Consider the following 20,955-nt stretch of genomic DNA (forward strand, 5'->3'; position numbering starts at 1 on the left):
CAAGTCTCGAAATAGATGTTGGGGAATTAATCCATCATATAGCTCGATCGTCAATTGCTAATAGGAGATGGATGATATGCCTTTGCTCCAGAAAGAAGCTGAAAAGACAAGGGTTCCTTTTTCTGTGCAAGGAATAGTTAGCTACAGTGGTGACCTGAAAAGAAGAGAGGCTTTGTCTCTCCGAGAAATACTCCAAAGTTAGCAGTGCCCTTTTGCTACAGTAATATTTTGTATTATATATACATATATATATATGAGCGATTTTTTTTAATACATATATATTAAATATTGCCTAATCGATATTTTTAATTTTTTATTAAATATTATCTCTAATTTAAAAAATATTTAAACTGTCTCTCAAAACTTTTTTACTTGTTGCAGTATTTTGGTCTGCTATAATGTTTTTAATATGTTATAATATTTTAAAATTTATTTTAAAATTATTATAAATAATCTAAATAATTTTTAATCTCAATCAAACTCTCTATATACTTAAAAAATATAATCAAAGAGGGTGTCATTTTTTGATAACATTTACATATATTTTTAATGTATTAATAAAATACCATAAATACTATTGAAAAATATTATAAACTTGTAAAATGACTGAAAACTAGTAAAAAAACAGGCGAAATTCGTTTAGACGTATTTTAATTTTTTAATTAAATGTATTGCTTAGAAAAAAAAATAAAAGATAGAGTATCATACCTAAAATATGGATATTCTCTGAAAAAATCACTCTATATATTTCAATACTTACTCCAAAATAACTTTTAAATATTTTCTTTGAAAAAAAGTAAGTTTATGTGAAGACAAATAACAGATTTAGCAATAAGATATGATAAGATAATTGATATATTAATTTTGTTCGGTTAAAATCATTAACTAAAATGTTAAAGTTGAAATTAATAATATTAAATATATTAGATTTTTATAAGTCGATGATAGTTTTACTCTACTTCTTAACTAGGATTGAATTAAGGGATTATAATCTGTTCCACTTAAGGACTTAATCTTATAAAGGCTCCACATAATTGTGATACATGTGAGGCATAGCTTAATACTAATTATGTATTCTATAATTTTATATGTCATTTTTTACTCATTCTATAATGATTCGACCGTTTGGGTGATGATATAACTAATTTTTTTAATTTTGATCGATCGATATTATCAATCAAAATACTTAAGTTAAGGTTAAAAATAATATATCCATCGGACTCTTATAAATTAATATTAACCCTAACTCATTTCTATTATAGAATTAAATTGAAGTGTCACAGTAACTCATAATAATAAAAAGGTTTAAAAAAAATCATCTAAATGAAATTGATGTCATATTGCAGCTACTGGTTGAACAACTACAAATTACCAAGAAGTGCACACTTTCAGGTTGAGTATAAAATTATGGAAGAACTCTGTTTTAAATATGAATGTCTTACTGACAAATCCAAATGGTGGTATTTAAGGGTCTCCATCATCACTTCTGTCACAAATATGTAACAAGGTCAATAGGTTCAGCTTCTCAATGCATCAACTCATCGACAACAAAGTATAACATTTATTCCTATAATCATTTAGTGAAGAGTAGAGATGTGCAGTAAATATTTTTATGAAAGAGGACAAGATGGAAACAGATTGACTGACTGTGACCAAAGAACAAACATGAGCTGGATATGCATATTATATTACATAGGCATGTCCCATTTGACAGACACTGAAGAAAAAGTAAGAGTTGCTGTAAGTTTTGGCATGCAAATAGCAAGGAGCAGAAGTTTTAGTCTCATGAACACAATGTCCTGCATAAATTTGTGTTTTATCTGACTGTTGGAGTAACATGCATGTATAATATGAGCTTTGAAGTCTACTTTTTGTTGTCTTCAAACTCTATACAGGGATGAATCTTGAACTGGGACATGATGTGATCTGCTCCAGGCATCAATAGCAAGTGTGTTACTGGATAACATGTGGTGCTTAAGCTTGACCTCCATTACTGAGAGTTAACTGGGGCTCTACTCTTGAACTAGCACTCATAGGCTGTGTGCATGTTGTAAGCATATTCTCTTCTGCTCTTTAATTTGCTATTTTTTATATGTTATCATCATATGTATTATCTTAAATGTATATTCTTTATTTTTTTAAATTTTTCTTGATTTTATATTTATATTTTCTCTATAATTGCCACTATCATATTATTTGATTTTAAATGTCTGTGTTTTTTATGTTATACATTCTGACATCTCTATTGTTCTAGTTTTACATGAGTTATATTTGAATCAAACTATAGAATAAATCAAAATTTTAATGATTATTGTGCAAATAAATTTATTTGTATGGATTGATATCAAACATCCGTAATTTAAACAGTGTAATATGCAAATTATTATGGTTTTTTTTTACAACTTATCCCCAAAAAAAATCAATTTTCAATCCACAAATTTTAATACATCAGTTTTAGGCTAATGGGTGTTGGTCAACAATATCAACTTCTTTTTTTTCCCATTTATATGACTTGAATACCTTAAACAAAAATGCTTCTTTCTAGCCCTGTTTCTTACCTTCCTTTTCATTACCCTGCAAATGTGGCCCCAAAAACTTTGTCGTGGGCCATGTTAATAAATCCAATCACAATGCAGGTAGGCAATTCGAGTGCCAGTCGAACAGGTAAGAAGAGTGTTTCTGTCTTTAAAGCCATAGCCATCGCGGCCGTCGGCACCGAGGGAGAGGGGGCGAGAGAGGGAGACAGGCGCGGAGGGGCGAAAGTGAAGGAGGAGGGCGAGAGAGAGAGAGAGAGAAAGAGAGAGAGAGAGAGGATGCCGGGGCCGGGGGCGCACACGATGTACGCGATGGGGGTTGGGGCAGGGCTGATGCGCCTCTCCCGAGGCCGCTTCGGGCCGCACCACTGCGTTGTCTACGCCGCCAACGCCTTCCTCGGCCCCGACCTTGGCTCCTTTGCCGAATGGCTCGCCTCCTGCATCTCCTTCTCTTCCGGCCTCGGCCACTCCCTCGGGTCCCTTGCGATGGACCTTGTCCACCACCCCTTCTACTACCCCATGCTGCTCGGTCTCCCCCTCTCCTACTTCTATGCCTGGCTCTCCGCTCTCCTCCTTCGCAAAGGCATCCTCGATCCCGCCTCCGGGGTCAGTTCTCTTGTCACTTCTCCGACTTCGCTCCTGCTGCGTCGTTTTCTTTCTTTCTTTTTTCTCCCCCAAAAAAACACTCGATTTTTTGCATCTATCAAGACTTCGTGGAGCTTAAATCTTGAGAAAACATGCTTCTTGTTTAGATTTGTTGTTCTGATCAGATGAGTTCGATCTGGTAGTTTTCTTCCTTTATTTTGTTTTTTCATGCGTGAGTTTTTGATGGGGTTGCAACTTGTGCTTGCCAACAATTACTTGCTTCGTCAATTATTAGGATCGAATTGAATTGGATTTGGATGAACTCAGGTCTCGTTGAGCAAGATGCAGTGCTTCTTGTTGTTATCGGCTGGTTCCCTGTCGCATTTCTTCTTGGATCACTTGTTCGAGGTGAGCATTATACTTCTTTCGAATTTAGCGTAGTGCTTCCTTTTTGGATCCTTAATTAGTGGGACGATCTCGAGAAATACATGATCTTGCAGGTATAAATCGATCTCATGCTACATATTTTAGGTCGATAGTTTTCCTTTTCTCAGAGGATTTTTTCTCCAGATTCTTTATAGTATATGATCATTTCAGCACTGCATTTGAGTCAGCGTAAGAAAGAAAATATTCCAGCAAAACTGCCTAGTGATTGCATTATTGATGGTGTAAACATTTAGAGCCACCTTACAGTAATTAGTAATGGAGTACTTTACACTCGTTTGGATCAGAGACATTGTTATGTTCTGGATCAGCTGATTTTGGCAGTCAATGCTTTACTGTACAAAATTTGAGTTCAACTATTATTGTTTACAGAATCCATTATATAATTTGCCCACAACTATTGTTGACATATAAGTCAAATGATGTTCAATATTATACACTTTTAGACCGATCACATTTGTGCCTCCTCCTGTAAATAGAACTTTGAGTGTTACTTTGCACTCTTGCATCTTCAGATGTATTTAGTTATCTTCATCAAAATCTTGTGGTCCCATGTGCATGTAGAGTTGTTGTCAAGAACCATTTTGAAGGGGCATGAACAACACAAACTTAAACTGACTCTTTCTAAATTGATTTGTGCCTGTAATGCTCAATCAATTGTACTGGCAAAAACAAAAAGCTACATCTCGGGAAAATCTATATTTGAAAGAATTTGAGTCTGAAATAAGCTTTATCATTCTTATAAGTTTTGTTTACTTTCCCCTATACAAGTGACAACCTTTAAATTATTTAAACTAGGTTTGCTGACTGTGTTACTTATCATCTTCACAGGAGAATGGCCATTCAACAATGTATACCTGGATATTGAGCACAGGCTGGTGGAAGAACTCAGCTCCTATCAATCCAGATGCTGTAGTCGTGGTTGGACTCTTATGCACTTCTTTGTTTGTGGGCTTTGTGTATATCAACAGGTAATTATTAAGAGGACTATATATTTGAAGTCATAGAGCTTATACCTAGATCAAAGGACTGCATTCTAAGTTAATTTTAGGATTGTAATTGGATGATTGTTTGTGCAATTATTTGTTTCTGCACTTCATGAAACCAGTGATGGTGGTTCACAGCAATTTTCAGGTAATCCAGTAGGCCCATCATCCTTTGACTGATTGCTAAGGCATCTTGAACTCTAGTAGCAAATTGGACGTGGCCAGTTGGAAGTTTGGCTTGATGAGTTTGTCCGACAACATTTCATGGTAGCATTTTATTCATCATGCGGAATAAAGCAAAATACATGAGCACGTGCAATACACTACCATGTTAGCACTTTCTCCCTGTCGTTTTGATGCTTATTCATAGTCAAGAAGACGCCCCGATTGAACCATGAATCACTTGCATAGAAAAGTTAGTCCAAGATTACAAGATCTAGCACTAAGGAAATTAAAAGGTAGCTTGGCGTGAAATGGACGAGCATTGATATGGTACGTACTTGACATTTGATGTGTTCTCAAGAGTACAAAAAAATAAGCAATAAATTCCTGCAATTCTACACATTGTCACATTCAAAAATTTCAAACAACAAAGGCAACACTTTATGTTTGCATTAATATGTCATGAAAAAGAAATTGCCACTTCAGATACCAAATTTGGACAGTGTATATGCAAAGTTTTAAACACAAGTACCTCTGAAGAATACTAAACATATGTGATTAAGTTTAGAGTTATTAGACCACTGAAATACAATATTGCTCTCTGCACATTCACTTTGTCTTTTTGATGGAAACTCCATGTATCTGTTTCGTGATCCTTATGAATCTGGCTTACTAGGTGCCACTGCTAGTTTCAAAATTCAGATGACACTCTATTTTTTGGTTTGTTTGAGCAACTAATGCTTCTGAATTGAATAATCTCAGTTTGTCTCCTTTCTTTATTGGTCCTATGGGCTTGACAAAAATCTTCAAGGCATCTAGGGCCTTTACAGAAGAGATTAGGATTATGTTGAATGTATGAAATGATTCTCCTGTGGTTACTTCTGACTTTATTAGTTTCTATTGAAGAAAATTCAATGCCATTTGCAGATAACTAATAACTGGAATTTCCAGTCTATTACATTTTCTTGAACATACTGGCTATTGGTTGACCATGATGCAATACTGTTATCTATCCATCCAGCTTCATGGTCAAGCATAATGTCCAATCCTCTGTGACCACAAACACATTCCACGGCCTTCAGCTTTCCATTTGAATCTGTCAAATGCGAGAAATGAATAGTGTTCTATAAGATACAAAGACAATGAGTAAAGAAAAGAATCTGAGTTGAGAAAATCCTTTTTCCAGTAAATGGGAATTCTCTCCTGGATTGTTGATTGTTATTGTTACTGAATTAAGTCCCTATTACTTTGTTTCTTGTACAATTATTCATCATTTACACCACAATGGGTCTTGTTGTTTGCTTTGCAGACTGAAAAATGGAAAATCCATCATCAAGAGATCAGATCAATCCTTGAGACTTGTCCTGATCATCGCGACCTTGTACTGCACTTGGTGTGTCAGTCAAATATACTGGCGAAACCCTCCCCAACCAGCGGTAGGGGAAGAAGCAGATCTCGGGGTTCTTGTTTTCCTGGCTCTCTACTTCTTTCTCCCACATGCCTTGTGTTTACTGTCAATGAACCAGAGAGACTACATCGACACAGCAGCTCAACTGCCACTATAGTGGCCGCATCAGCTCAACATTCACAACCAGGAAGAAGCCATGAGGATTTTGAAAGCATCAAAACTAGAACTATACAGGATATATCTTGTTTTGCTGCTACTGTATAATAAATAAGATTGATGGTGGAGGATTGGAAGGTTGGTTGATCTCAGGAATAAGATTGTCCTTTTTTCACATCGTAGCAGGAGGTGGCACTTGGCAATTATTAGCATATTTATCCTTTGTAATTGATTTTTCACAGAGCTAATGGTGGATCCAAATGGTCCGGACATTACAACGTCGGTAGTATCGTTGTTGATTTTTGTAATTGGACTCGTATCTTTTCGTACATTTATGTGGTGAACAGGAGCTCTTCCCAATGATCAGTGATAGATGTTTGAATTTCCCATTCCACATTGAAAAGATGTTGGTAGAAATCATTGAATCTGAAAATAAAATCGAAGTTAGAAGAAGAAATCAAATAACCTTCGATGTTGATTTTGGTTTTGCAAAATTTGAAATCGAAATTAAATCGATTTCAGGTGGTTTTGATCGGGTTCTAGAATTGGATTCCAACAATTCCAATAATTGATTCTAGTTTTGATTTTCGATTGATAAAAATAATTACTTCATTAACATTCAAACACATCATTAGACTGTATATATATATATATATATATATATATATATATATATATATATATATATATATCATTCAAAATCATTGATTTGGATTTGATGGTCAAGGTTAATCATCAAAGTAAAAAAATATAATTATTTTTTAAAAATATAGAAAGAACAAAACCTATAAATAAAATATAAAACCTTAAAAAACATTATTTTGTATTAACATATAATAATAATACAGAAAAAAAAGTATTCGTCCGGACCCCACCAGCAGGAGTGGTGTTTTACGTATGAGGGTGAGGGTGAGGGTGAGGGTGAGGGTGACAATGACAAGCGGGCTGGCGTGCGGGAGTTATCGCCCAACACTTACCAACCCGTCTCATCGACTCACCGGGTTCATAGGTAACGTGTTCCTCCTCATCCAAGTAACTAATGCAGTCCCCTAAACTGTAGCCACCGACGCGTCGACACACCAGACGGTGGTACAGGTTACACCGGAAAAAGATATCTTCCCTTCTTTCGATGCAGCCCACCGCCCTCTGGAATAAAAACTCGAATGGGGGGAGGAGAGCAGATCAGCGGATGATGGCATACCGGGCGTTGGAGGACATCACGGTCGAGGAGATCGGGGCCGCCGGTGTGCCTCCGGACGAGGCGGAGAGGCTCCACGCATGCCTCCGGCGGATTCTCCTGGAGAGCGGGAGCTCCGGCCCGGAGGCGTGGGACGCCATCTCCAAGCGCCTCTTGAGTCCTGATCTCCCGTTTCCTCTTCATCAGATGATGTACTATGGGTGCTACGTGGGCTTCGATTCCGAACCCCCTCCTGCTTGGATTCCGAACGAGTAACGTGTCTTACACTCTTTTCTTGAATCGCAGTCTTTTTGGTCCCGATTTATAGGAGAATTTGTCTTTATTCTGCGGATGGCATTACATCATTTGAGTCAAAGCTTAAGAAAAAGTTCTCGTTGATATAAATCCTGTTTGATTCCTGGGCAGTTATTGTCATGGGAGTACTGACGAATTATTGAATTTGGATTACCAGAGAGTGTGCCGCTTCAACAAATACTGGACGGCTGTTACAGAGGCGTGGAAAGGAGTTACTTGGATCGAGATACAAGGATCCAATATCAAGTTTTACAGACTTTCAGGAATTTTCCGTGGAAAATCCAGAGGTATTGCTGAAAGGAACTGCTGGTGTTCATTGCGTGCTTTATTACTTAAGTGGATTCTAAGTTTGTTTTGAATTAGTTGTTGCTGTATGTTGTTTGGATTCATAGGCTTATTGGAAGATGATTTTCGAAGAGATGGGTATTTCGTTTTCGGTGCCACCATCATGTATTTTACGTGACCATGACTCTTATCCTGGGGGCCAGTGGATGCCAGGGGCTCATCTAAATGCTGCCAGCTTATGCTTGAGCTTGAATGATAAGAGAGGCCTTGATGATGTTGTGATTTTGTGGAGAGATGAAGGAGATGATTCTTTGCCTGTTCATACCATGACACTAAAGGAACTGAGAACACAAGTCTGGTACAAAATTTGCTATTATTATTATTTTTCACTTTTGTATGGAGTTGTAATTAACCTCAGGATAATGGCGCATTGGCACATATGCATAATAATAATGTTCAAGTTTTACCTGATAGCGTTCTTTTTACTGCAGGTTGTTTAGTTTTCCTACAAAAATAATGTTCTCTTGTTTGGTAAAGTCCATCCGAAAGGCCTATAACTTTGTTAAGGGAAAGGAATGTTGAGTTGTTTTGAAGTTCTGATCACCCCTTAGAACTCGGAATCCATCATGACATTGTACGAGTTCCTTGTGTGGTTCTGACACCAAAGTAAGTTGTTTGTAACAATATAACTATTGACATATGTGGAATAGAATGGACAAAAAAATATCTAGATCCAGATATCCTTGTGCTGGGCCACCGTTCTTGTTCTTGGATTGTTTTTGTGCTTATCCAGATCTAAGATCAAAGTTATTATGAAAAAGATCTTGCTAGATCCATCTTCATTGGTTGATTAGAAAAGACTAATTACTATGTTCTAATCATTTTTGAAAAGGACATCTATACTTGTTGCTGTTTGTAAGTGTACAGAAGCATACTTCTCTTTTACTAGTCAATTTTTGGATGATTTCATAATAACATAATGATGTGATTTTCATGGCCTAGCTGCCGCCTAGATCCTAGTGGTTGTAAACACAGCCGTTTAATTTTATTTTGAGCATTTGTTGCCTGCTTTTCTTTTGGTATATTGTTATGGATTATGTGTTTAAAGTTAAAATTGTCATAAAAAATGAGGGTGGAAATACACCTAAGCTGTCACTTCTACATGAAATTGCAATTTTATGTTCTTATGAAAATATCTTTTTTGTGTCAAGTGATAAGTTGATTTTCATTTTGCAGGTTGGTAGCGAATGCTCTTGATAAGTTGAGTTTGCCCAAAGGATCTGCCATTGCAATAGATATGCAGATGACTGTAACTGCTGTTATCATCTACCTTGCTATTATTCTAGCAGGCTACGTGGTTGTGTCCATAGCAGATAGCTTTGCTCCTAATGAAATAGCAACAAGGCTCAAGATAGCAAATGCAAAAGCAATTTTCACCCAGGTTAAAATTTTATGTTTGTGAAAATTTCACCTGTATGTTTAATTTAACATTTGGGGGATTGGGTTGGTATTGTGTTTCATATTAGAATTCCGGATGTAGGTTTAGTGCCATTGGAACATTATTTACACACTTCAGTCAAAAATAACTAAGAAATGGAAAGAATAATAAAAAATAAAACTTCAAACAAAACCAAAAAGCTAATAAAAGGTAAAGTACAATTAAGAACCCTACTGGTAAATGATTAGGTTTAAGAACTAACTTTTGCACGTCTCTTCTTTATCATCCTCATCTCTTCCCTGTTCTTTTCTTACTTTGGCAATTATTCGTGCCTGACTGTAAAAGATAGGTTCGAACAATGAGCTTGTGGGAATTGTACAGTCACATTTAACTATGGCAAATTCTGATCGGTTTTGGGACCCTGCACTACTAGACTCTGACAAATTGCACAGTTGAGCAGAGTGTCCAACCAGACACAAACTGGAAAATTTTAGAGTTGGATCAACCGATTGATGAATCATGCTGGCTTTATTTTTGTTCCACAGAGTTACATAGTAGATAATAGTAGTATGTTGTCAGAACTCAGAACCACCTCAAAACTCGGAGAGATGATGCATCTTTCAGAGTTTTCATTCAATCAGATTTACATACCAATATCTACAGAAAATATGTGTTAACTTCTAGTCTTGGACATAGGACAATGTCATATTTCCTTTTGCTTTCACAGTTATTTTTTAGCTTTATTTTTGTTCTTTTTTGACTTCTGAACAAAAGCGCTATTTCTGATTGCGCCATTGAATCAAAGTCATGCATCTAGTGAAATTCAGCTAGTAACATTCTAACTCTACAGTGTTGAAAAAATCTTATTGAATTTGTAATTTTGGATTTAGGATTCTATTATTCGTGGTGAAAAGGAACTACCTCTATACAGGTGATGCTCACGATTCTTTTCAGAAGCAGTGTTGAGTACATGTAATAAGTCCTTAAGCCTTTCTAATTTTATAACATTGGCTCTTATAGTAAAGTTGTTGAGGCTCTTGCTCCGTTAGCGATCATCATCCCTACACAAGGTTCTACTATCATTAAGGGATTGCGTGCAAATGATATTTCTTGGCATGACTTCCTGGGAAGAGTTGAATATACTAAGTATGTGAACTTTTATATGTGCATTTTGTTCTCCGTTTGCTTACATGATTAGTTTGAGTTCTTTGATCTGTAATATCCAGAAGTGGATGCCTTATTCTTAGGACAATGCATGATGCTCACGGATACATTATAGAAGCACGATGATCATAGGCATCTAACTGCACCAAGGTTATGGACTTGATTGACAAATTTCATATAAGCAAAGTTACAATTTAGAACTATATGTTTAACATAATGATACATTTATTAGGAAAGAAAAGCATAGAGGAAAAATAATAGTATTTATGGAGTGTCATCAGTCACATTTTACCACATTCAGTTTGCTGGATTCTATTGTTTCTAATTGGAAAAAAGTTAGTGGATTTTTTTCCTTTTAGCTACCAAATAAAGTTGTAGTAAAATTACTATTGAAATTATTAGACCATAAAGTCAAAGCTTTTTGTTTTGTCAAACTATTATTTTATGTTTTTTCTTAATTGTAGAGACATTCCTTATGCTGCAGTCGAACAACCTATCGAGGCATTCACAAATATCCTCTTTTCATCAGGAACTACAGGTAATAATTTTGAACCTAAACATCTTGAACACCTAGTGCCTCTTTAACAAATTATCTTGTATTTGTCTTCAATTTTTTACAATGTTCATAGTCACAGTTCTTAAATAATTAAGCAAAGGTACTAAAAGGAGACACCCTTTTTTAATTGGACTGCTGTTTCTCAAAGAACTATATATAACTCAATATAACAGATATGTTAATTGTTGGTTTTGTTTAGGGGAGCCAAAAGCAATTCCATGGAGACATGCAACTCCTCTGAAGGCTGCTGCGGATGCATGGGCACATATGGATATACGTAAAGGTGATGTTGTTGCATGGCCTACTAATCTTGGTTGGATGATGGGTCCATGGCTTGTGTATGCCAGTTTAATTAATGGAGCTTCCATGGCTCTATATAATGGCATCCCTCTTGGCTCCGGATTTGCAAAATTTGTACAGGTATGATGAGCTCCATTTAAGTAGTTTTTTGTAGTAATATAAGTTAAAACTCCATCTAAGATACTATGTTCAGTATGTTGAACCTGTTTTTAACTTGTAGGTATATTAAGTTAGTGTTATATAATTTCTCACAGTACACTGGATTTATTTGGGGAATAAAATCATGATATTCTTGTTCTATAAGAGTGATGAACAAATTGATCAGTAATTATGCATTCTTTTGTCATAGCAGTTTGATGTAAATTGTCATTTGATTCATTTTCGGTGCACTTGAAAGAGCCATCTCTCAATTGACTTCAGAATGTTGGCTAGCACATTTTCATCTTCTAAGATCTTTCATATTTTCCTTTTACGAAATTATATATAAGGACTGACAGGACATGCTTTATCTTTTTCATCTTTGTTTATCCTGTAATAACTAAATTTGACAAGAAACAAGAAGAAAAAAATCTTTGGTAACTCTTTCATTAATATCTGAAGGATTACTATCATTAATTATTTTGTCTTATGTCAAATTTCTTATAGTCCATCCCATGAAAGAAAAAACCTCTTTTATTTCTCCCTCATTTTTGCAAAGAGGAAAACAATGAAAAAATGTTTATTTTTTCGATGATTTATAAATATCTTTTAACAAGGAAGACCAGAACATGTTTTTGTTTTGATAATAGTAGATGCAGATGAAAGTATGACAATGGGAGCAAGATGATTATAACTAAACCTAAATGTGGGATTAGGCACCTGTATATGCAGCAGTTGTTACTGTAGCCCCGGTAATTGTTATGCTGGCAGTTTGATGATGTGATGCGTGGCTTGGTGGTTGACCAAAGTACTTTGCAGACTCTTGGAAGTCACTGGGTGGAGGTTTCAGGTGACCTGCAAGGGTGCCGCTCTTATGGAGGTGGTTGGCAGTATTGAAGAACAAAATTTTTTTTTCTACCTTGTCTCAAAGGATGTGTTGAAAATGTGCATTACCTTGGGGCAACAATTTCAAATGATAAAAATCTTCCAACCATTTGCAACTTCTGCACTGGATTTTTCTTTAGTTTCTAAAAAGCTATACGTATCAAAGTCTGTTACTTCCCATGAGATTTTAGTTTATCATCTAATTATTGCTCATAAACTGGATCATTGATCTTCTTTTGTGCTTGTATTGAAGTGCAATAAAACATGTTGATTTGAACAATAACAGTTCAAACTTTCATTTTTGACCTTTGTATCGTGTCAAAAACTAAATCATACTTAACTTGATGTATCAAAATGCCACATGTTGCTGATGTTTATGCGGTCAAATGATGAGAAAAAACTTATTTGTCCTAGTATATTTTTGTGCTAGATTAACAAAATCTCTGAATGGTATGAGTTTATGTTTGCTTAATAGTCACAGGTTGGTTTGAGGATCTGTTTACTCGTTTGTCGCATGCTTGTAAGTATTCTTGTGATTTATCCATGGCGTGATTAATCGATGGTGGATACTATAAACAATTCATTAGAAGGAAACCAATAACTTGTTGCATTCTTTTAGTAGGCATGATTACTTTCTTTGATCTGTTTAATTGCTCAGTGATAATTTTATTTCATGAAATATGGAGCTTCAATAATTTCTTCCATAGTTCAGAAATGTAGACTAACAGTTCTCCAACCTGTCTAGGATGCCAGGGTAACAATGCTTGGTGTCGTTCCAAGTATTGTGCGTGCATGGAAGAACACAAATTGTACCATGGGTCTCAATTGGTCAGCGATTCGGTAATAATATCAATTTTGGAAGGTTGTTTTACTGCATCCTTTTGACTCTGGGAGTGATAAAATATAATTTACTTGTGTGTAGTTGCTTTAGCTCCACTGGAGAGGCATCCAGTGTGGATGATTACCTATGGCTCATGGGAAGAGCTTACTACAAGCCAGTGATCGAATATTGTGGCGGTACAGAAATTGGAGGTGGATTTGTTACTGGGTCACTGTTGCAGCCTCAGGCATTGGCTGCATTCAGTACACCCGCAATGGGTTGCAAGTTATTTATCCTTGACAGTGATGGAAATCCACTTGTAAGTACTCTGCTCCAACTATTTTTTGCAAGGTCATATTATCACATTATGCCATCTAAAATTTTAAGCAAAAAATTCTATGTGAAACACAGTCCATAAAGATTTGATGCTATGCAGTAAGTTGTGCAAAGTGGGTTCCATCATCTCATTTGTTGTAGAAACAATATTCAACATGTATCCTGGGATACATGGTAGCGAAAAGCTTCATCTGCTCAACTCTTTGCAACTGAAGTATCATCAAAGTTATAAATGTCTATTGGAATATCTTAGTGGGGATAATGAATTGTAATATATATAAAGCGACTAGCAAAGTTCATCCATCGAACTTGTCGAGAATATATGTAATGGATTGTTTTCGTTTTTTGAATCACAGCCGGAAACTGCTGCTGGGATTGGTGAGTTAGCTCTCGATCCAACAATGTTCGGAGCATCAGTAACATTATTAAATGCTGATCATTATGATGTCTACTTTAAGGGCATGCCAGTTCTCAATGGAAAGGTAAGCCTTTTACCTACACTCAGTGGTCTTCTTCCATTGAGTTCATAGGTGTAATCAGGCTTGGACATGCAGCTACTTCGAAGACATGGAGATGAATTCGAGCGGACTGCTAGTGGATATTACAAGGCACATGGTCGTACAGACGACACAATGAATCTTGGTGGCATTAAGGTACACATCAGCAACGACACATTTCGGTCTTAAGACAAACAAACTAATCCATGTTAGTTAATCCATCAATGCTCAGGTAAGTTCTGTCGAGATCGAACGGATCTGTAACAGCGTCAGTAGTTCTATCCTTGAGACAGCTGCAATCGGGGTCCCTCCATCTACCGGTGGCCCTGAGCAATTAGTCATGGCTGTCATTTTTAAAGATCAAAGCTTTTCGGAAGAAAATTTGGAAAAGTTAAGGTTGGCCTTCAATTCTGCACTACAGAAGAGACTGAATCCTCTATTCAAGGTACTTGCTTTCTTTTGTCTACATTATTTTTTTCTGAAGCATATTTATTCACCACTGCTGTAAGGCATGTATATATATTTTTACTTCATACAAGGTTTCATCTGTTGTGCCTGTGCCATCTCTTCCACGGACTGCTTCAAACAAGGTTATGAGAAGAGTTCTGCGGCAGCAATTCTCTAAACGTTCCAAGTTCTAGTATCATCAAACCCCTTTTGTTTTGTTTTAATACTAAATCCCTGAGAGCATGATTAGTGATTGATCTTTCTATTGAGTGGCTCTAGTAGGGGAGAATAAAGTAATGTTGGTGGATGTGAAAGACAAATATTGTCAACTGGACCACGTTATGAAGCAAACTTTTTCTCAGCTTATAAATCAATTTTGCCATCCTGTACTACACTAGTTAGTATCCATGGACGACTAGTGTACAACCCTGCTGCATATTCTTTGGTAATTGCTCAGCACATGTTAACAGGGATTCTCAAGTTTCCAATCCACAGCCTGTGTTACTATGACAAATCAACTGTGAGTCTCCATCCTCCCCATTCTTGGTCCTTGTTTAAAGCTGTCTCGCATATTTACTTGCCCTCTCTTGTCAAGTCTCCATCATCTGCAAAGATTAGAAGATAGCTGTCCTACATGCTATCAGACCATCCTGGCAATATGGTTTCTACCCCTTTCTCGGTGAGAGCTATCTACCGATGGCATGGTTTGTGGATTATAGTAGTCATGATGATATCCACATTTCTTTGGGATTGAACTAACTATATATTTAGCTAAAAATTAATGGACAACCATAATCATCCTCGTAAGAAAAGGGTCAACCAAGTCTAGAAGCATGAGGCTCAATTTCATTTAGAATTCACAGCAATTTCATTCATAAATAAAAGGATAAACTAGGATTTTATATATGTAAATAATGGAATCCGTCAGACTGAATTGACGGATAAAGACTCTCAAAGAAACTGTACTTGTTTTCAAATCACTCTGTTTCTAAAACTTACAAGACATGATATATATATATATATATGTGACAGGCTTAAGAACAATCCTCAAGACAGTAATCTTAGAATTATGTGAAACGAATCTAAAATTCCCAACTTACTGAAAAACTAAGGGACCATCGTAAATACCTTAACTTCTCTTGATTAAGGGCATGGAGCCGCTCCTATGTCACTTTATTGCAGCATCTCGTTGCCACAATGGGGCAGAGAAAAAGAAAACCTCAAAACTAAACAGCTAATTCGCTCGGATTAGCATATGACTCGGCCTTGATTCTTGGCCAGCAATCCAATGGCTCAACAGGGACACCGAATGATGCCAAAATGGACTCGAGCACAAGTGTCGGATCTTCACCTGCAAATATATAACCATGAAAAAATTGTTGAGAGCGACACAAAATCATGGAAATGTCAGCACGCAGCGTGTTCAACTCTAGCATTTTATCTCAGTGATAATTCATCAGATCTTTAACTATATGGCTTTCTTTTTTCTCCGATGCCAACTTAAGTTACGATATCTACTACATATTTGCATAAACCTCTGAATACTAACATTACGTAGACTTGAATAATCCAAAGGCTTTTCAGATCAAAGGACTCTTAGACCTAAACTCCTGCAAGTTCAAAATGACTAAGACGAAGAAAAGCAGTTAAAGAACAATATAGAGGAAAAGGAAGCGAAAAAGAGAAGAAACCAAAGATGACAAAATAATGGTCAACTTCAAGGAAATAATTAATCCCATCACTAAAGTTTGTAACACACCTAACCGAGGAACAGCCCTTAAATCACAAGATATGCTCGGATGCAAATTTCTAAGAAGATGAGGAACCTGGGTTTATTTCTACAGGAAGACAGAAGGAGGAATGAATTTGCGAAATACCTGGATGTAGTAATATACATGCACAGTTCTACCTTGGTTCTTGCTCATGGAAAACATGACATCGACAAGTATGCGTGCAGGCCTGTATTAGTCTTTCTTCTCAAAACCTTTACAAGTTGAAGCTGATCCCAGCATCCACTGAGATTTCATTGTTTTCCTAAAACCTTGCATGAGAGATTGAAAGAACTAATTGTTCTATACTTGTCATCAATGTTAAGCAACTGAAATAGCATCTTCTTAGAGAAAGTTTGTAACACATTCGAAACCTGATGGGCTAAAGAGTGATACACATGCCACATGCGAATCACTGTGATATCGGCGGCCAACAAGATTGTTCCTCTAAAATGGAGTTTTTTGTGCATAAACTCTCGGCTAATCACATGAAGAATTGTTGCACAGACTCTCTGGAAAGCCATGTAACAACTACGAAGTATACAAGAAAACAACCCAACCATAGATCGACTGTATACAGGGCATGCACAATAAATCGTAAATATATGAGCTTAAGTAGCCTATCACATTGAGTTAAAAGGAGAACCAGTTGCTTACCCAATATAAACTTTGGAGTAGCTTGGCACCTTCGGGCTGTACAACTCTAAGCTCCTCCTGGGGAGTGAAATTATGAGTGTTTAATCTCCACATTTTGCTAGATAACTCCACTAAATTTATAGCCAGTTCAATCTAGCAAGCTGGAACAGGAAATAAGATCCCAAAGAACTTAAAACTCAATCGTCCTTCTTTCCTTGTTGCTTATGTATCATGTTGACCAATCCATGAGTCAAATGATAGTACTTTCTTCTAACTATTGAAGAGCACAAGATCCTTCTGTACTCCTCAACAATTTGATGCTTTGCACAGTAGTAGCTTTTGTATCACCAGTAATCACCACATGAACATGAACCTCCACTAAAATGATGAAACCGGTTTGTGTCTCTCACGATGATCTCCCTCTCCATTACCTTGGAAACATGTTTAATTGCAGAGTGACAATCTCCACACATCCTGATATTTTTCATGATACGGATGGGTGCCCCCAGAGGCATCTTGAGCAGTGCAAATGCAAGAGCAAGCTTCTCGCTATGGTACTGCAATTTTGCCTCCCTCTCATGTTCATCCACATATAAGAGCACGTAATTCGTATCTGGAACATATCCTGCCTCTTTAATCATTGCATCAATTTTCTCCCACATCTTATGTATCTCTTTTATTTGTGGATGGGAATCATCATTTGCTACAAACATGTGGACTGAGTTTTCCATCTCCACCCAGCTACAAGCAGGCTCTTTCTTCACTCCACCATCTTTCATCATTTTCCTCACTTTGGCTGCATCAGTCCATCTACCAGTGGATGCATAGATGTTGTAAAGCAACACATGAGGGCCAGCATCATATGGGTCAAGTTCAAATACCCTTTCTGCAGCAAATTTCCCTAATTCTGCGTTCTTGTGCATCCTACAAGCACCAAGCAAAGCTCCCCAAACAGCAGCACTTGGTTGAACAGGCATTTCATTTATGAACTTCTGTGCCCGATCAAGAAGACCAGCTCGGCCAAGGAGATCGACAATTGTAACATAATGCTCAATCTCCGGTTCCACCTTGTATCTCTTCATCATGTCAAAGTAGTACTGCCCTTCCTTCAATAACCCTCCATGACTGCAGGCAGTGAGGATGCAAAGGAAAGTAATCTGGTTCGGCTGAACTCCAAGCTTCCGCATCTCTTCAAACCAGTGAATTGCTTCACTAACAATCCCATGCTGCGCATATGCAGTAAGCATCGAATTCCAAGAAACAAGATCTTTCTTATTCACTCGATCAAATATTTTTCTGGCATCCCGAATGCTTCCTGACTTTGCATACATATCAAGAAGAGTATTACCCACGAAAGCAGTAAGCACCTGCCCACATTTGATCATTTGAGCATGAACCCATTTTCCTTGCTCTAGTGCACCAATACTAGCACAAGCACTAAAAATACTCGAGTAGGTGAAATGCGTGGCCTCAAACCCACTCCTCTGCATTTCCCAAAACATTTTCATAGCTGTCTTGCAATCTTCTCTCCTCGCATATCCTGCTATCAATGCATTCCATGACACCTCATTCTTTGAGTCCAGCTGATCAAACACCAAGCAGGCTTCTTCCATCCTTCCATGACGAGCGTACATGTCCAGTATTGCGCTTCCTACATAGACATCCGGACTACAACCGCATTTCACACTCAAAGCATGGACCTCTTCACAATGTCCGTTCCTGGAAGCAGCTCCGCAAGCCTTGAAGAGGCTGCCGAAGGTGAATGCATTAGGTACCAACCTGAGCCGAAGCATCCTCGGAAGCATCTCCACAGCTTCATTTGGTCTATCATTCTGGGCGTAGCCCGTGATGAGGGCGGTCCATGTAACCATGTCCCTCGCGGGCATTTCGTCGAACGCCTTCCGCGCGTCATCCAAGCTGCCGCATTTACAGTACAAGTTGACGATCGAATTCTGGAGGAAGATATCAGACTTGAATTCAGATCGCATTAAGTGGGCATGTACGAGTCTGCCCTCCTTGAGTTTCTTGAATTGGGTGCATCTCTTGACAAGGTCGGCGTAGAGGTCGGCGGAGGGCTCGAGGGAGCCGGCGTCGATGAGGTCGAGCACGAGGAGGCCGGACTCGGCGGTCGGGCTTTTGAGAAGCAGATCTTTGTCCCGAATGACGGAAGGGAAACGGAGGCGACCGGCTTCGGGTTCGGAAGAGTCGGCGGAGTCATCGACGAGGAAGGCGGCTGCGGTGGTGAAGTGAGAGGAGACGAAACGAAGAAGGATGGGTCTGCTAACCAAAGCTGCAGAGATCGAATTGAGAGGGGAGAGAAGCTTCTTCATGGATTCCAAGTTGGATGAAGATGTGAGCGTTGGAGAAAGGAGAGCCTATATATATATATATATATATATATATATATATATATATATATATATATATATATATCCCAAACAATAAAAAGGGTTCAATTTGTAACCGTCCCGATTCAAAGTGAACTATGGTCGGGTCTCCTCGGGAGCTCCTCCCTCTTTATCCAATCCCTTCCTCTCCAGACAAGTGTAGAGCCCCTCTTTTTCTTAGTTCCTTCCTACTAAATTAACCTCCCAAGACGACTCTTCCCTTCTCCCTCGCTACCTCCCTTCCTCCTCTTCCATGGAGTTGCACCACAAGGCATCATGACCCACACCGTGGACATCCCACCCCCACCTTTCGTCGGCCATCGAGATCCCCTCGATGGCCCCAAGTACGTCATGCTCTCCGAGAACAACTCCGTCGCCGGCGGTCCCCAGCACCCGCCCCTCCGTCCTCCCCCCTACCGCCGCTCCCTCCACGCTTACCTCTCCCAACGTCGCTCCACAAAGACGGGCAACTGCTGCCGCAGCTGTCTCTGCTGTTTCTGCTGCTTCCTCCTCGTCTTCATCGTCCTCGTCGCTGCACTGTTGCTCTACCTACGCTTCACCTTCGATCCCCAAGTCCCCTCCTACAAGGTCGAACACTTCGACGTCGAGGCTTTCGACATTCAACCCGGCAACTCGATTGTCTCGATGAAGTTCGCGATCACGGTGCGCGCCGTGAACCCGAACAAGAAGATCGGGATACGGTACCGGGAGGGGAGCTCGGTGCTGATAGGCTACAAAGGGGCGAGGCTGGGCTCCGGGCGGCTGCCCATTTTCTACCAGCGGCCACGGAACACGACGAAGATGGTGGTGGCTATCAAGGGGCGGAGTAAGGTCGGGGCTGCGCGGCAATCGGCGCTTTTCGGCAATGAGCAGGCGGGGGATGTGCCGCTGCATGTGTCCGTGAAGGCTCCGCTGGGGATTGCCGTTGGGCAGACGGAGCTCGTCAAGGTGAAGGTGCACATCGACTGCACGTTGGTGGTGGACAGTTTGGCGCCCGGGAAGAAGGTGACCATCAAGTCAACCGACTACAACGTGGATGTGAAACTCTAGATTTTTGGAGTTTAATCATGCTGTAGTAGTGTACTACTATCTTCCTTCATCGTCTTCTTCTTTTGATGATTGTGTATAGTTGTTCCTCTGATGACATGATTCAGAATCATTGAGTTGTACTTGACCTATTCTGAAGGATGTGCTGCAACTTATTTTGGAAGGCTCATTTCTTTGTCTTCAATTACATACATGTGCAGTCTGCAAGAAAGTATACTGTCCTGCGAACTTTCCTTTGATCAACTCTAGGATCTAATCTTTTCAATATAAAGCAGAGGCAAATGCATGCTCCTGATAGGATACATAATTTTTTCCCTTGCTATGAATGAACAGAGAACATCAGGATTACAAAGTTTCCAAAGAGAGTGCTTCATTGGATCCTGCAGGCTGTTGAGATCCATGTTTTTATTTTCTTATATGTAAATCTTGCATGATGGTCTCTCTTTGTAGCATATTTATTAATCATGTATGGGTGAGAATCTA

General features: G+C 38.4%; 4 protein-coding genes across 5 annotated transcripts; 3 read left to right on the forward strand and 1 right to left on the reverse strand.

Annotated features, from left to right (window-relative positions):
* Positions 1-2,711: 2,711 nt before the first annotated feature.
* Positions 2,712-6,450, forward strand: LOC135615962 (uncharacterized). The gene is made up of 4 exons (XM_065115086.1): positions 2,712-3,140; positions 3,447-3,527; positions 4,395-4,534; positions 6,021-6,450. Exons 1-4 carry the CDS (start codon positions 2,814-2,816, stop codon positions 6,274-6,276), a joined length of 804 nt encoding a protein of 267 aa, XP_064971158.1. The 5' UTR covers positions 2,712-2,813; the 3' UTR covers positions 6,277-6,450.
* Positions 6,451-7,395: 945 nt separating this feature from the next.
* LOC135615963 (probable acyl-activating enzyme 17, peroxisomal) lies at positions 7,396-15,007 on the forward strand. The gene is made up of 14 exons (XM_065115087.1): positions 7,396-7,724; positions 7,925-8,054; positions 8,160-8,410; positions 9,289-9,493; positions 10,381-10,421; positions 10,511-10,636; positions 11,119-11,192; positions 11,410-11,630; positions 13,279-13,373; positions 13,456-13,672; positions 14,046-14,171; positions 14,244-14,342; positions 14,419-14,631; positions 14,726-15,007. The coding sequence occupies exons 1-14, from the start codon at positions 7,405-7,407 to the stop codon at positions 14,825-14,827; spliced, it is 2,220 nt and encodes a 739-aa protein (XP_064971159.1). The 5' UTR covers positions 7,396-7,404; the 3' UTR covers positions 14,828-15,007.
* A 505-nt stretch (positions 15,008-15,512) lies between these two features.
* LOC103989980 (pentatricopeptide repeat-containing protein At3g24000, mitochondrial) lies at positions 15,513-19,408 on the reverse strand. Of its 2 annotated transcripts, XM_065115089.1 has the most exons (3): positions 17,060-19,408; positions 16,511-16,674; positions 15,513-15,984 (listed from the first exon to the last, which is right to left on the reverse strand). In XM_065115089.1, the coding sequence occupies exon 1, from the start codon at positions 19,366-19,368 to the stop codon at positions 17,383-17,385; it is 1,986 nt and encodes a 661-aa protein (XP_064971161.1). In that variant the 5' UTR covers positions 19,369-19,408; the 3' UTR covers positions 15,513-15,984; positions 16,511-16,674; positions 17,060-17,382. The 2 variants fall into 2 exon arrangements, with proteins under 2 accessions (XP_064971161.1, XP_064971160.1); XM_065115088.1 differs by lacking the exon at positions 16,511-16,674.
* A 293-nt stretch (positions 19,409-19,701) lies between these two features.
* On the forward strand, positions 19,702-20,475 carry LOC135614023 (NDR1/HIN1-like protein 6). The gene has a single exon (XM_065111014.1). The coding sequence runs from the start codon at positions 19,702-19,704 to the stop codon at positions 20,473-20,475; it is 774 nt and encodes a 257-aa protein (XP_064967086.1).
* Positions 20,476-20,955: the final 480 nt, after the last annotated feature.

Source organism: Musa acuminata, chromosome BXJ2-6 (genome assembly GCF_036884655.1).
Source record: "Musa acuminata AAA Group cultivar baxijiao chromosome BXJ2-6, Cavendish_Baxijiao_AAA, whole genome shotgun sequence".
Lineage (NCBI taxonomy): Eukaryota > Viridiplantae > Streptophyta > Magnoliopsida > Zingiberales > Musaceae > Musa > Musa acuminata.